The 17,450-nt window shown below is 36.8% G+C and overlaps 2 protein-coding genes across 2 annotated transcripts; one reads left to right on the plus strand and one right to left on the minus strand.

Annotated features, from left to right (window-relative positions):
* Window positions 1-5,738: 5,738 nt before the first annotated feature.
* LOC140961382 (glutamyl-tRNA reductase 1, chloroplastic-like) lies at window positions 5,739-8,545 on the plus strand. Its single transcript, XM_073419872.1, has 3 exons — window positions 5,739-6,217; window positions 6,384-6,625; window positions 7,105-8,545. Exons 1-3 carry the CDS (start codon window positions 5,926-5,928, stop codon window positions 8,233-8,235), a joined length of 1,665 nt encoding a protein of 554 aa, XP_073275973.1. The 5' UTR covers window positions 5,739-5,925; the 3' UTR covers window positions 8,236-8,545.
* A 333-nt stretch (window positions 8,546-8,878) lies between these two features.
* Window positions 8,879-17,444, minus strand: LOC140961537 (uncharacterized). Its single transcript, XM_073420125.1, has 11 exons — window positions 17,287-17,444; window positions 16,977-17,201; window positions 16,262-16,357; window positions 15,479-15,567; window positions 15,271-15,399; window positions 14,192-14,312; window positions 13,463-13,547; window positions 13,275-13,381; window positions 12,748-12,899; window positions 10,135-10,231; window positions 8,879-9,683 (listed from the first exon to the last, which is right to left on the minus strand). The coding sequence occupies exons 1-11, from the start codon at window positions 17,365-17,367 to the stop codon at window positions 9,384-9,386; spliced, it is 1,482 nt and encodes a 493-aa protein (XP_073276226.1). The 5' UTR covers window positions 17,368-17,444; the 3' UTR covers window positions 8,879-9,383.
* Window positions 17,445-17,450: the final 6 nt, after the last annotated feature.

Below are 17,450 nucleotides of genomic sequence, written 5' to 3' on the forward strand. Positions count from 1 at the left end.
ATTGTGAATGATTTGCCTTTCCCGTATCAAAAGGGCACCTCTTTTCCATTCCCGTCCCCCATCGGTTGTTTAATTTGATGATAAATAAACATTTGTTTTTTAAAATTGTTCTATATTTATTTATTTATATTCAAGAATATGAACAGGTGGAACTTTAAAATAAAAAGATATGAACTAAAATGTGCTAAATAACGACTTAAAATGGATCATTGATGAAGAATGTTGAACCACTCGATGATTAATATGGATATATGATCATTTGACTCGAATTGAACCTTGAAATTATATAAATGATCGAAAGTATAAATTAGTGTGTTATATATATCATTCATATATTATATATAATTCATCGTCGTCTAACGATTCAAATGATGTCTGAGAGTTATTTGTCCATGTAGGACCGAACGCTTGCTGTTTTTCCAAAAGTTATAACTTATGGTAATGGTGCAACTCAAATATTTTAAACATCATAACAGTTCAAGCATCATGGATTGATTGCTCTACCCAACAAAAATAATTATTATACCTCAACAATCTAAAAACTAATTATGCATAGTTCGGTTTAGAAAGTGATCCTAATATACGTTAGAGAGACCGACACTCGACAAAAACAAAAGAGATCGAGAAAAGAGTTCAACTTGGGCCGATGGCCCTTAGGACAAATTCAAAAAAAGTTAATAAATGCTATATATATAGACACACACACACACACTTTTACAACATAAATATTGGTTATTGCACGGTTACTCTCAATTTGACCAAATTTTCAAGAAATTTTAATCGCTTCCAAGTTTCCCGATAATTGATATAATCGCTTCCAAATTTTGAAGAATATTTAGTTAGCATTTATTAACTTTTTTTGAATTTGTCCTAAGGGCCATCGGCCCAAGTTGAACTCTTTTCTCGATCTCTTTTGTTTTTGTCGAGTGTTATATATATATTGATTATAAGAAGTATACAATAATTTGGATATAATATTATAAAAATTTCAGATGCAATGAATAGTAATGAGTAAATTTATTTATTACTCAGAGCCGCTCTCAAGGGTCCCTACAATGGTAGTCCCTTCTAACTACCGGGCGAACCCGCAGTTCCGACTGTCATCCGACACACAGGCCCAATGCCCCCCTCTCAACACTCTAATACATTGGTGACTAAGAGACTCTCTTCAAATGGAGTGAAGCCAGCACGCGGTACACAACATATAGGGGGACGAGATCAATCCAAGCAGTGGGGAAGCCGACCAATCCATCATATAGACACAGAAAAGATAGCAAACTAGCTCATCAGTACAGCTAATTGATTCGTTAGGTAACATGAGTTACACAAGCTAATAGGAAATCGACACGTACCTCTCTTTCTTTCTTCTTCTGGTCAAATCAATAAAGATAACTGCTTTTTAAACTATACTGGCGCAAGTTTGGTAGAGTCTCATGTAATTTTTTCTTGGTTTTAATCTGCCGTCAAATGTGTGGTCTATCTATCTCTCACTCTTTTTGAGGGCAGACCAATAGATCCATCTCTGATTAGGACCATAAATTATTTGAAAGACTTTAGGCCTCTCCTTCAAACCCTCGAACCCTCGCCTTGGAATAATATTTATATGCGTGTGACACCCAATAAAATAAAATGTGTTAGAATTTAATACGATTAAAGTATCATAAAAATAGGACAAAAAACCTTTAATAATATATTTACTTGTATATTTCCCTATCCTTCTGTTCTCATATGAAATCTTCGAAACCATTCTCCACCACTAGTCTACACTCTTCTCATCCAATTCCTCTTCCTCATTTTCGTGAGTGATTGTGAAGAATATATAATATTTTTTTAACACAACATTGGGGGTGCACATGCAACGTTATAATTTTAAGCATGGCTCTTGTGAGACGGTCTCACGAATCTTTATCCGTGAGACGGGTTAATCCTACCGATATTCACAATAAAAAAATATTATTCTTAGCATAAAAAGTAATACTTTTTCATGGCTAACCCAAATAAGATATCTGTCTCATAAAATACAACCCGTGAGACCATCTCACACAAGTTTTTGCCTATAACTTTTGCAAAGCGACAATGTCTGATCCTCAAATTTGTATCAAAACCAATATCAAGAGTTTGATTATCTTGATTTGCAAGTAGTGCTAGGGGTGGGCAATCGGGTCGGGTTTTTCGGGTTCCACCCGACCCGAACCCGATCGGATGCAATTGTCGGGTAAAATCGGGTAACTATTCGGGTTCGGGGTAGTACCCGAACCCGATTATATTTTTGTCGGATCGGGTTCGGGTATAGAATTGCTATCCGAATTACCCGATCGGGTACCCGATTGTTTTTTAAAAATAAAAAAAACATATGGGCTTATAAATGGACCGGTCCAGTTTAATAAATTGGAAAACCATTATGATGTTTTTTTTTTGTTAATAAATTTACATCTTTATGCAGGCGATGAAACATTCCAGATGATATTTTGAAAATCAAACAAGAAGTTGATTTTGATTTTTTTGGTGAAGATCTAAGTTGGATTTCAAGAATAGACTTGTTAATTTCTTATATATGCATCTAAATAGTTTATGCTCGATTTTTTTGTGTTTAACTGTTGTAGACATTCACGAGAAAATATTATTTTGATAAGCCTATTTTCTCGTCACATATTATTTGATAGGCACAAAATGATAAAATGTTATTTTGTCAAAAAAAAAACACCCGAACCCGACCTTATCGAGTACCCGAAAAGCGGGTATTGTCCAAAATCGGATTGGGTTTGGGTAATAAAAATGCTAACCGAAAAAATCAGGTGCCCCATCCAAACTACCCGAAATCCGAAAAACCCGACCCGTGCCCATTCCTAAGTAGTGCATTATTGAGAGGATAGAGAACCGATCCTATATAACATTTAAATGTTTTATATGAAAATTTTATATGTCATCATATATATTATGGCAAAAACTTGTGTGAGACGGTCTCACGGGTCGTATTTGTGAGACGGATCTCTTATTTGGGTCATCCATGAAAAAGTATTACTTTTTATGCTAAGCGTATTACTTTTTATTGTGAATATGGATAGGATTGATTCGTCTCACGGATTAAGATTCGTGAGACGGTCTCACATGAGACCTACTCATATATTATTAATCTAAAGTTTATGAGAGTGATTTGGAGATGAAGTTTTAGTTTCCAAAAAAATATATTTTATGTTGAGGATTAAAATGTGAGTAATAAATTATCTTCGGGATATGGCCAAACCGAGGCATCCCACGAAGGACCCAATGTGAACTAAAGAATAAAGATAATTCGGAGACATCAAGAAAAAAATTTCTAATCCGTAAATTTTAATTTTATTGAAATGTAAAACAATAAAATCATTTAACACAAACTAAAACAAATAGACAATAATTATAAATAAAAGAGTAAAAAAAATTATAATAAAAGAGCATTTATTTAACCTTTTTTTAATAAATAAAAAGGGTATAGATTCAAAGATAATTTTTTGTGGTTTAATGACTCGAATAGTGAAAGCAAAGTGAGATTAATATTTCCTTTCGATGAGTAAATTACGCTTCCTATTCGTAATGTTTATATGATTTGAATTTTTATTATATTTGATATTATATTATTTTGTTGGGGTCCGATAATTGTCCAAGTTTGTTATAGTAATCTAAACATGTTGTTTGAACTATCGTACGATTAAAAATATTTGAGTTGCATCATTACTACTAGTTATAACTTTTGGTAAAGGGGAAAACACTTTATCATATAATTGGTATTATAGACAATATCACAAGTTCGATTATCATTGATAGCAAGAAATACGATTATTGATAAGAAGATTGTTGAGCTATAATAATTGTTTCTACTTATTAGAACAATCGAACACGATCTTACATTATCTAAGTTATATCATATGAATGTTTATCTATAAATGTAAAGCTACTTCTAAACTATGTTGCATTGTGTCTGTGTCTATATATTTATAGAATATATTTTATATGATATTTTTTTTACTATAATATTACAAGAAGGTGCTATGAGTAAATATCAGTATCATCATATGTTTTTAGGGCTAATGACATCCTACCTCCTTGTGAAACTACTAATTGACATAAATCTAGGGATGTCAATGGGTCCGGGTTTTACCCAGACCCGCAATGGATCCACCCCATCTGGGCGGGTTTGGGCATACTAAATGGGTCATGGGGCGGGTCTCGGGTCCAATTTTTGAGACCCGTCTGGGTATGTGGCGGGTCATGGGTCCTATAATACCCAACCCATACCCGCCCCATATATGTAGATATAAATTGATGTGCTCGCGAAGATGGTTGTGAGGTGACGTGGAAGGTAAATAAATCACATTTTTATTTTGTCATTGTACTTTCATTTTAATTTTGTTACTATACTTTCTCTCTTTAAATTACATTTTTTTTACGGTTTTAAATTACAGTTTTATTTTTTCAATGTACTTTCTCTCTTTAATTTTGTAAGTAATTCTTCAAGTAATTTACCAACTTGTCACACCATTCTTGATGAAGAGGAAGATGATCCTGAATATGTGTCTGAAAGATTGTTTACTCGCTGATTTTACATTGATCTGTTTAAGTTCTGTTATGACTTATTTTTGAGGATGTCAAGACTTTTTATTGGAGAGCTAGTAACTCTTTTTTTATGTGATTCATTATGTCGTGAAAATAATTTGTTTGTTATTATTAAGTGTGGTCGAAGACATGAATTAGTTTTCTATTATGTTGTATTTAGAGGATTGTTTGTTTCATAATTCAGTCATATGATAAGAAGATTATTGTTTTCATTTAAAAAAAATTCGGGTCTCACGGGTTTCGCGGGTTTACCCTGCCCCATTTCGTTTTCGAGGTGGGATGGGTCCGAAGATATTTAACCGGGGTGAGGCGGGTAATGGGTCCAAATTTTATTCATGAGACCCGCCCCATTGACATCTCTACATAAATCCCATATGAAAATTTAATAAGCCAATACACCCTCTCTTTTTAAGAAAAATAATTGAAAATCTTCTGTGCGGAAAATTGTCATATTCTTTTACCCCTCTTCACATAAATGAAAAAATTTACTATGTGACACTAAAGTGAAACCAATACAGTGTCGATGTAGTACTAACGTATATAATGTCACATCAGTATTCTAGATGAGAAGACTAAAATTGTAAAAAAATCGAAAGACGTAAGACTGAAATTGAAATTTAATATAAATGAGCAAATTCGCATAAATACAAAAATACAAGACCGGAAAAACAAACAATTTCCACGAACCAAAAAGAAAGAAACTCGTCAAAAAATATTTTATTAAATTGCTTGAGATATTCTTGTAAATTAATAGGAAAATGTACATAAAAATTTGAACTATTTTTAAACCGGAGGGTTTTAAAAATAATATTTTTGACGTTAAAAATAATATTTTTTATTAGTGTCCCAAATATAATATATCTCACACAACTAACCAATGAGATTCTCTCCTCATGATATAAAATATTGTAACCCAACCCTTTAAAACATGTCTTCCTCTCCAAAATTTATTATAAAAAATATTTTTATTTTTAATAAAAATCATAGTTTAATTTAAATTATAAATATGAGGCGAGGATAGTCCCCAATTTGAGGGGAAAAATTAGTGGGTCCCACATGAGAGTGTGGTGACGTAGACAAGTTTATGGTTGTTGTTTGCGGCAAATCTTTAGGATAAAACGTGGTTTCAACTGACCAATCGAAACTCAGAGAAATCCGAACCCCAACCCTCCAAAATAGCGACTCTTTCCACCATTCTTCCGGTTCTCCAATCAAGAACACACGTCAACCCCCCTCCAAATCGTGTCAAGAATTTCATCTGCTCCGTTCGATTTCGGGTTCATGTTGGATTGTTGGAGCTGATTTGGATTGAGGGAATCGGAATATCCGGCGGTTATGGCTGTTTCAAGCGCGTTTGTGGGTGCGAAGCTGGAGAATCTGTTTATCAGTAGTACGGCGACGGCTTCGGCCGCCTCAGCATCCACGCCTCCTGTTGGCTTGCTCTGCAAGCTGGGGAATCCTGGAAAGCGTCGAGCTTATCTGAATAGGAGGGGATATTCCGGGAATTTGAGGTGCGAGGCTGCATCCAACGCCTTGGGTCAACTGGATTCCACTAATGCGGCTTCGTATTCTGGTCTGGCGTCGAGCCTCTCCGCTCTGGAGCTGCTCAAGTCTTCCGCCGCTGACCGTATGGACTTTTTTTCCACATTTAAATTTGATTTAGCTGTCGAATTGGATGATCATGAGTTCTAATTCATCGATCATTGATCATGGTTGAATTTCCAGTGTAATGTAAATTTTCGTAGACGCAATTATTTTGGGTGTCCTGACACTATGTTCTTGATCTGGTCCAGGATATACAAAAGAAAAGATCAGCATTGTAGTCATTGGTCTCAGCATCCACACGGCGCCTGTTGAAATGCGGGAAAAACTTGCTATCCCTGAAGCAGTGTGGCCTAGAGCTATTGGGGAGTTGTGCAGTTTGAATCATATCGAAGAAGCTGCTGTCCTTAGTACATGTAACAGAATGGAAATCTATGTATTAGCTCTCTCTAGGCACCGGGGAATCAAAGAAGTGACTGAATGGATGTCTAAGGTAATTTTTAAAAATTGTTTTCTTTTGCGAATCCATGGTTACCTTGAAGTTTATTTATAACGTATGGAACTTAGTGTAGAAGAATTTAGGACGAAGACATTTATGACAGTTATTGTAAAACGAACAAAAAATACACTTTCTGTGTTTTTTCATGTTAGCTTTTTCTTTGAAAATTAATGGATATATTATACGTAAGGATCCCAAAAGAGTTCAGTGCCAAATTATAACACTGGCACTGAACGTGCAAATGAATAATTTAAGTACTATTTTCCTACGTGTCTGGAGAGTTTGTCAACTTATCCTAAGATTTGCCAATCCTATTTTTCATTTTTCAACAGTAGAGTAAACAATGTAGAATGAATGTCTCGATAATGCTTTCCTTTATTCTTATCTTATACCAACACACATTTTATCAAGCGTGTTTTCAATTGCGTTTTGTTAACATGTCCATGCTCATAAGATGTCGTATGCTTTGCCAGACTAGTGGAGTTCCAGTTTCGGAGATCTGCCAGCACCGTTTTTTGCTCTATGACAAAGATGCAACCCAGCACATTTTTGAAGTATCATCAGGGCTAGATTCATTGGTTTTAGGAGAAGGTCAAATCCTAGCACAAGTGAAACAAGTGGTTAAAGTTGGTCAAGGGGTCGTGGGCTTTGGAAGGAATATAAGCAGTCTCTTTAAGCATGCAATCACTGTTGGAAAGAGGGTTAGAACCGAAACCAACATAGCAGCTGGGGCGGTTTCCGTTAGTTCAGCTGCTGTGGAATTGGCTTTAATGAAGCTTCCCGAATCCTGCCATGCCACTGCGAGGATGTTAGTAATTGGAGCAGGAAAAATGGGCAAGCTTGTGATCAAGCACTTGGTAGCCAAAGGGTGCACAGAGATGGTGGTAGTGAACAGAAGTGAAGAAAGAGTTGCTGCCATACGCGAGGAGATTAAAGGCATTGAAATAGTATACAGACCCCTCACTGAAATGCTGAAGAGTGCAGCTGAAGCTGATGTGATTTTTACCAGCACTGCATCTGACATTCCTCTTTTTCTTAAAGAGCATGTTGTCGACTTTCCATCGGTAAGTCCAATTCTTGGTGGTTTGAGACTTTTTATTGACATTTCTGTTCCAAGAAATGTTGGTGCATGTGTCAATGAGCATGAGGGTTCACGAGTGTACAACGTGGATGATCTTAAGGAGGTTGTGTCTGCAAATAAAGAGGATCGGATACGTAAAGCAATGGAAGCTCAAGAAATCATCACTGAGGAATCGAAACAATTTGAAGCCTGGCGCGATTCACTAGAAACTGTTCCAACTATCAAGAAGTTAAGGGCTTATGCTGAAAGAATAAGAGCTGCAGAGGTTGAAAAATGTTTGTCAAAAATGGGTGACGAAATTCCAAAGAAATCGCAGAAGGCTGTTGATGATCTTAGCAGAGGCATTGTAAACAAGCTGTTACACGGGCCCATGCAGCATCTAAGGTGTGATGGAAATGATAGCCGGACTTTGAGCGAAACCCTTGAGAATATGCATGCTCTTAATCGAATGTTCAGCCTTGAGACTGAGATATCTGTGTTAGAACACAAGATTAGAGCTAAGGTAGAGCAAATTCAGAAGTAAAAGTTACAACTGCTGTGCCTTCTATAGAGCTTTTTGCCTGGCCTCGTTCTTCAACGATGATAAGAGGAAAAGTCATCATTGTCTTGTTTGGTGGCATGGCCCCAAATTTTACCACATGATATTAATTGCACATGACTAATCACATTGCCTGTTTCCCCTATTGATGTTAAACTCTGGAAGTTCTCAATTTGTACAATATAATTCAAACACTTGGATGTGTATTGATGTTAAACTCTGGAAGTTCTCAATTTGTACAATATAATCCAAATACTTGGATGTGAGCAAGGGCTGATTTGTTTATCTTATTCAATTCCATCCTCTTTTGTGGAGTACTTGTAATTAGTCTGGACGTTTATCGTCGAGTGGTATGTTTTGCTACCCGGTGACCCCATCATACCAGTATATCATATACATGTCTCAAAGATTTCGACTATTCAAATATTATTTTGATATTTTTTTTTTTGCAGAGTCCCTGAATCCCCATCTGTTGAATTGTTTTTTAACGCTTACCATACTGTCATCCAACTTCTTGAACAATGGTAAGTTAGCTTCCCAAATTGAAAATGTTGGTCATAATTATTATATGCAACATCATATAGTGTAAGTTCCGTAATCCATCAAAAATTACCAATTGCTTGCAAAATAAACACCAAATTCCATGGTTGGCTTGGTGATTTGGATACAATTTAAGCAAAAGTGTAAATAAATACATGATGAAAATGGAGTAAATAAAAATAAATAACACACGAATTATATTCTTGGACCAAAAATGAGTTTTATCCATTTAAAGCTCCAAGTATCACGATTTTAGAAGACAACCAAAGTAAAAGCAAGAATGCTACAGATAAAAAGACGAGATATCCACTTGGCTTTGCCAATAAAGGTCATTTCCCAGCATAGCCAAAAGCTTCGGGGCGGAAGAAATTGGATCTTTTTCTCAAACCAATTCGGACCACCAAAATGTGCACTTTGAACGGCTTTCTCCAGCCACTCATTGAATACCATTTTAACTGGCAGATAAACCATAAGGAACCCTCAAGTCCTTGGGATGTTTTAGTCGACCGAAACAAAAAAACCAGAGAGCTCTCATGTATGTAATCTAGCAACTGCCCATTTTACCGACTTCCAAAACAGCCTTCTACAATAAACTAAGTGATGCGGAGAGCATTCACGGCTAGCCCGAGTATAATAGAGACAATAAGAATCAACAAAGATAGTTTCACCATGGTGTAATCAGCTGACTCGCTAGGTTTCTCTTTTGCTTTGTCCCTGATATTCTCTGCAAGTGAATTATCCAACTTAGCTGATGATGAACCAGATGCTATGCTCCAAAAGGATATAGTACTTGGAGACACCACAATCGGAGTTTCAGATTCGGGCTCTAAAATTTCCGATGCATCAGTTGGAACTTCTGTAGACATTAGCTCACTGCAATGATCTTTGAGAGCCTGAAATTATAGAAGAGAAATAAATGTTTAAACTGAAGTACCAAGCAATTTTAGCTTCCCATCTATTTTTCCATACATACTAGTAATATTGCTCACATTTTGCATGGGCCTAAATTTATTATGCTGGAACAGTAGCATTTTTAAAGATCAAATTTTAGGCACTTAGAAATGGAGCCATCGTTCATAAAAACGAAGAGTTCTTAATCAAGTGATTAACAATCACTGAGATACTAACATCCTTGTTATGGAAATGGAGTTTGCCTATATAATACATATTTACAGAATATCAATAGAGTTTGCAAACAATAATTTATATGTTCTCTAAGTATTCTATTTATGCATGTCTGAGAGTATTCGCAAGTTTGTGTTACTGTAAAGTATACCCGACATCATCTGCTTCAGCAAATCAAGTTATGGAAACTATATATGCATAAAAAGCATAGTAACAAACCTCAACTGTTTCAGATGGCTGAACATAATCGCATATGTAAGTGCCCTCAAGCCATGGAACAAGTACCCTTCGAGGAAATGATAGATTGCAATGTTTTCTGTCAGAGAACAGATAACCAACAGTTAAAAGTCAGTTCAGAGAACCCAAAGATGCCGGCCAGTACAAGATTATATGATGGAAATTAGCATCTGCTGTGTAATATAACCATGAATTGTCACCAATTTGCTTTGCTAAAAACAAATTCATTTTCTGAGAATATCAAAGGCATACTTTTAATGTGACACCGACTTCTTAATGTGACCCCTTACACTAAAAACTAATTCAATTCTGTGAGAGATTGGATGTGCAACGCCCCAGATTCGACGACTGTCTTCATTGTACCAAGACGAGTCTTTCCAGTGTGATTATGTCTTCACTCACACGCACTCTATGAAACTTCTCAGGAGGTCATCCATCCCAGAATTGTCTTAAGTCAAACACGTTTAGCTTTGGAGTTCTTATGTGATAAGCTAACGAAAAGAAGACGCACCTTCTTGATATGATTAGTACCTATCAAATCTTTTAAGCTCTCATCGACTGCACAGTCCCATACCTGAACAGTTTTTGGAATCCCTCTCCTTCCGGTGTAAGATCGGTTCATTCATGTTCCCTTCGCCTAGAAGCCTGTTACGAGCCGCTCATTGTTCGTACAATCTCATGGCACCAGAGATCACCCCCCGCCCTCTTCTGCCCCGGGCATCACATGCCCACCAGCTGTCGCTTGGTTCGTCACCGAACCACACCGTACTAGGAGAAATCGGCTCTGATACCAACTGTAACGTCCTGTTCTCATTGTACCAAGACGAGTTTTTCTATCGTGCTTATGTCCTCATTCACAAGCACCTTAAGAAATTTTCCAGGGGGTCACCATCCCATAATTGTCCCAAGTCAAGCACGCTTAACTTTAGAGTTCTTATGTGATGAGCTACCGAAAAGAACAAGCACCTTCTTGATATGAGTAGTACCTATCAAATTTTTTAAGTCTTCCTCAACTGCACAGTCCATACCTGAACAGTTTTTGGAATCCTCTCCTTCCGGTGTAAGATCGGTTCATTCATGTTCTCTTCGCCTAGAAGCCTGCCAGGAGCCGCTCATTGTCCACGCAACCTCATGGCTCTGACGATCACCCCCCGCCCTCTTCAGCCCCGGGCTTCACATAAGTGGTACCAACATTTTAAAAATCTAGGTACTTAGTGTAGGGGAAGGCGAAGAAACCACTTTTCAGGGGTGGGATATTCTATGAGTGACGGTGCATGGACGGGCTACGACATTTTTTTTTGTAACGATCATGGGCCATTAGGCTAAACCAACATGAGCCTCAGCCCATACCAATGCACCACTACTGATCTTGAATCGTTAGGATGGTCCAGTCCGTCACTCATAGAATATCTCACCCATGAAAGGTGGTTTCTTTCACCTTCCCCAACACTTGAACCCAAGACCTCCAAGCATAAGTACCAAGATTCTTAAAGTGTTGGTACCAGTTGAGCTATAGATATCATCGATCTCATACCAAATCCTATTAATCGAATCACTTTTTCGAGAAATACGAGACATCTAAGTCATACAAGTAAAGAGATCTATTCATTGATAAGAAAAAGAAAAAACATGAACTGGGATTGGATTGATGATAAAATAGAATCCTAGGTCGCGAACAGTGATTCGATTGATGATGAAGAAAGAGAATTCTTGGTTAAGTTCTTCGTCTTAACGACATAAAAAGGAATTGATCAAATTCTATTGAGTCTGACTCATAGTGATCATTTATCAAAGAATGACTCTGGTTATCAAATGATTGAACAACCGGGAGCAATTTACTAGCTCAACTGATACCAACACTTTAAGAATCTAGGTACTTATGCCTGGAGGTCCTGGGTTCAAGTGTCGGGGAAGGCGAAAAAAACCATCTTTCAGGGGTGAGATATTCTATGAGTGACGGTGCATAGACATGAGCTACAGCTCATGCTGGACCATCCTAACGACTCATAACCAGTAGCCTATAACCAGTAGTGGTACATGGGTATGGGCTGAAGCTCATGTTGGTTCAGCCTAATAGCCCATGTACAGGATGAGTTCGAAATTAAAAGCCGACTGAAGGGATAAAAAAAAAGTAGATTGACCTAAGGACTTGGGTTGGCTCATGTGCTTAAAAAGCTGCCAAATTTCAATGAGCCTATTAGGCAATATTCCTGGGGATCTTTCCAATTCCAACAACTCAGCAAATAAGTAAATAAAAGGCTTAAATTTTGCCTTATAGAAAAGGCTTACAGGAGAAAAATGTCGATGTTCCCGAGCAATAGATGCATTTTAAATTTGTCGCTTTCCAAGATAACTAAAATCTCAAGCACAGACTCATTTTCTCTAACTCACAATCTCCCAACTAAACCAGTAGGGGTCATCAATCAAAGATACGGCCGCATTTTATGTGTGAATGAAGTCAAGATGTTTAACAAGCAATGGAAGCTAGTCAATTGAGTGCGCATAACTAAACAACTAATTGATGATGAACTCGATTAAAACTGATTCAGAGATTAACAGATGAGTAAACTGCTTTAACGATTCAAGATGTCGTACCTTTGCACCTGAAGGTCTAAATTTGGCACAAATTTATAAGTTGATACATGGTTGTCTGTTTCCTGAATATCATTGGCGTCAGATTCCAATTCTCTATCAGCTTCGTCGCACATAATATCTAGTCTACTCTCCAAACTCTTTATGATGTCTTCCTGATCAAAAGAAAACCCGAGATCACAACATTGTATCGAGATAAACATAATTAATCACAGAGAAATCAACTTAATATATATTCACATTTCTTTATGTGTTATAAGTTTCATGAACCTTACCACTAATATCGTTTATAAGTTGTACAAACAGCAATCATAGTGAGAATCATGAATGAACAAATGGAGCAGAATGAAAGTTCCGGTGAAATCAATATACTAGAAGGGCAAATAGAAACAGTTTTTAAGTAGCCGACAAAAGTTGTCTTTCTCACAATAAAAATATAACTCGTTAAGATTCTAAAAGATTTTTTTTTTTTTGCATTCATAAAAACATTAAAGATTATCTGTTCCGAAAGTGCGACAAGATGGAAATACCTTTATGTCAATTAAAGCTTGTGAAATAGGTTCCTTTGAATTCAAATATGCAAGAGAACATACAGAGCCACCAAAGAGAAGAAGACCAAGAACCTCTTTTCCGTTACCTGCTTTTTCCCACAAAAAAACAATAAATATCAAGAATAATTCAGATGGACATTCAATTTAGAAAGAGGACTAAAACATACATTCCGTGTATTTATCTTCCAACAAAGGTAGAAGAAATTCAACATCATGAAAACCCTCAGATGCACACAGCTCGTCTTCAGTGAACTAAAGTCAAGGGGAAGAAAGATCAGAATGAAAATACGAGTAATACTAGCATAATCAAATTCCATTAGTAACTCAGGGAGAAAGATAAACTGCAGGATTAGTGGGAGGGAGACAGTTATTTTGCTTCCCAGCAGCTGCAGAAATTATTTATATCCTTTGTGTTTTATCTTGGCTGGGAAGGACCAAAATAGTTCCAAAGAAACAATGAGCTCTAATGTTTATCTCCTATCATTCAGTTAACCATGTTCATACAATAATAGAAGTGATCAGAAATGCAAATTGGGCCGTGTCGGTAATTACAGAAGCCTGCAGGCTGCAATAATACAATGACCTTCGGTGTGTCTATATTGTGATACAAAGTAGAAGTGGGGTGCTTTGTGCACTTGTCTCAGTAGTCAGTTCACGGATCTATATGGCGAATAGAGGTGTCAAATTAGCTATTACAGTACCAAATGCCCTCACAAAAAATAGAAAGGGGAAGAGGCATCTCATCATGGAGAACTCATTTACATTCCAAACCTTAACATGGGTTATGAACATCCAGATGTTCTCACTCAAGGGTTTGATAGTTTCTCACCACGCCTTCCTCTTGTTTCATGTTCATACGTCTTTTTTGACTAATTCAGAATGGAGAGAGGGATTACCACTTTCCCATTGACCAAAGCCTTTGCACTTGCAAGCTCCTTGGCATGGATCATAATTGAATCACGAAGAACGTCAGCAAACCTTCTGACATCCAACCCATTCTCGTGGTCTATAGGCATCCTAGAACAATCAAGTTCAAAATAACCAGATATGAGCAACAGAAATAAACATACATCTAAATCAACATTTTGATACAATAAAAGAGCTTATAAAAACACATAAATCACTTAAGCAAGCATTCGCCTCAATATTTTTTTGAAGGGTATTCACTTCAATCAACAAGAAAATATAGGGGAAACAGAAGGAAAAATCACAAGTTTAATGCATATGAATAACCGAAGCTTGAAATTTTCGTGATTAAAAATATCAACCTATGAACGATTTAATCCCAAAGACAAAATATCTCAACAGACCAAGAACTAAATTACAGATAGAGGAACAATTAGAGAAAAACTCACAAACAAGTAAAAACTAACATAAAGGTTTGATCGACCATCTACTGAAGGGCAACAGAAGAAGACTGTAAGAGCTCAAACAAACAATCACCATTCAGATACATGTTTTTTAATCAAGATTTGACTATTCTGAAATCTACAGATAAAACACGGTCAGGACCAGAATTTCCAACAATACAACTTTCCCACTATTAAACGCCAAACCTCACAAAAGTCACGATGGTGCCAAAAATAGAAAGTAAATAGTTTCAGCTAAAGTAATAGTCGCATGGCTCATCGATTATTGCACTTCAGATGCAAAACATAACCACTCACATTACATTCACTATCGACAAAACTCTTCAAACATCAGATATCAGGTTGGGGAGAATTAGATTAATATGACATCGTGAAGCATGTCTGTTAATACATTAAGGAGAGGAGCATAAGACATAAGACTGAATGAGAATTAGAGGGAAATTCTGCAGCATCCCTCTCCCAAATAATCACACAACTACACAAGTCACCCAATATCGAATATCACAAGGGTATTTCCGACATTTATACCCTATGACATAATAAGCGGAATAGCTTAGTAATCCTAAAATGAATCAGTACATAATAGATAAGAGCGATAGCAACACCTTACATCAAAAGTGTACGTGCATCTGAACGTTCGAAGGGAACCTAAGACCTTGCCCATTTTAAAATCACAAGGCCGTAGACTGCTAGAAGGGACATAGTCTGCCAGCGAACAATTTCGACAAGTCCACCTGAAACACAAGCTTTACCCACTTAATCACATCTCACAAACTCGGTAAGTCAAAGGGAATATGAGGTATGAAAGGTTACCTCAGAGGACTATAACTAATATGAATGAGTAGTCTCTCATTCTGATCAGTAGTGATTGAGGATGCTGCTGCTGCAACCCCTTTAACAGTCTGTAAGCAAGGTACATGATTATTAAATGTAACAAAAAATAAATTAAAGATGTTCAAATTCCTAACGGCTATAAAAAATGTACAAAAAATAGATGTTCAAATTCCTAACAGCTATAAACAGTAATGAATATACATAGGTTGTCCACTGTGTTCCATATGTTTAGCATTTTTAATAACACTGAAGCCCATTCTTTTCACGTTATCCAGCAGAGTTCCCATATCAGCTCATATAGAAGAGGCTGTAAACACCCATAATGCAGAAAGAATATCACTTCTCAACTGCTGCTCATTGAAAGCCAGTAATAGAAAACTGGAGCAAGAAAAAATGTGTCAGCATGCTGACACTTTTGTAACCTCGAGTGTAGTTCGTTAATGTGGAAGAAGTGTTTGTTATGTAGATTACACACTCAAAATTGTGGTGCCAAAGTATCATGCGCCATATGATCTGATACAGATGGTGGTTTATGCTAACCAATCTCAGGAAATACACAAACAAATCAAACAAGATGCATGCCGCGCACATACAGAGAGAGCGAGGAAGGGAGACTGGGAGTGATAAATTCTCGATCACTATGTATTCATAACTACTAATAAAATAAGCCTGAGCAGTGGCAGCTAGAACTAGACCCTCCTGAGCATTCATGAATAGCACAAAATGATATAAATATAAGTATGAGTAAGAATGCAACAAAACCTGGCATAGTGTTGTTATTGAATTCTTGAATGAGATTTCATTGACCCAAATGTAGATACCAACAACCTTCATGCCACCCAATAGCATCCTTGAGACCTAGAAGGAAAAATCACAAGAGGGCATCATTAAAATCAACCACCACCTTCAACAAAGACTAGCAGCTAAGGTCGAAATTATGGAAATAATTGGGAATATAGCACTCCTATCTAACTTATTACAGAATCATAATAAATGTCGAGAAATAGGTCAAAGAAACAAGTTTATCATGCCTAGATGATTCATACAAAGCCTAGTTGAGAGTGGATTGAAGGAAGAGCAAGAGATGAACATTGTGCAATACAAGAATTGTTATCATATTCGTTGTTAACATTAAATCGTACTTGAATCACTTGTGGATGGGGAGTTCTACTTGATCAAGAATGCAATGAGTGAACCCGATTAAATTAGTAATAGGATTATTGCACGCGGTTGGATGCTGTGGCAAATTTTTGAGGGACTACACAGACACTAAAGTTATTCCATTCCAAATTCTTCTTTATTTTTTGCGTTTTTTCATTCTGTCGGTCAGATGATACCCTCATATCCAATTGAATCGTCTAAGCATTCAAATCAACTCCATATAGAAATAAGCAAAAAAATAAAAATAAAGACAGGAGTAGATAATCAAGTAGCAGAGGTTAAAAGACAAAACGTGAGCTGAAAACTGGTATTCAACCTGGCGAGCGTGCTCGGAGACCCAATCGATATCAATAGAGAGAGCAGAAGCATCAGGTTGAGATCTAGATTTGGATATATTCTTCTTTTTATTTCTGTCATTTTCACCAGTGCCGCCGACAACCGAACACGGCAGATCCCCGGCATCGTTCGGTGGCGTCGGCACCAGATCATACACGAATCCTTTATCCAACTTTGGACTCAGCTTCCCAATGACAAGCCCTACCTGCAAAAATTCAAAATTAAATTAAACATAAGTAAACATGCAATAAATCCAATGCCAATCAATCAAAATGTTGACTATAACCAACCTGGGATGGGAGGCCGGAGTCAGTGAGGCGGTTCTCGGCCAATTTCAGCTGCAGTTCATCTCCAACCACCGCTTTGACCATGTTTTCTCGGTGGTCTGCGAGATCTCCTCCTTTTCTCTTGGGGATTTATAAAATTTCGTTTTATTTTATATTTTTTTAAAGAT

The sequence above is a fragment of the Primulina huaijiensis genome, chromosome 16, assembly GCF_012295235.1.
Source record: "Primulina huaijiensis isolate GDHJ02 chromosome 16, ASM1229523v2, whole genome shotgun sequence".
Classification (NCBI taxonomy): Eukaryota; Viridiplantae; Streptophyta; class Magnoliopsida; order Lamiales; family Gesneriaceae; genus Primulina; species Primulina huaijiensis.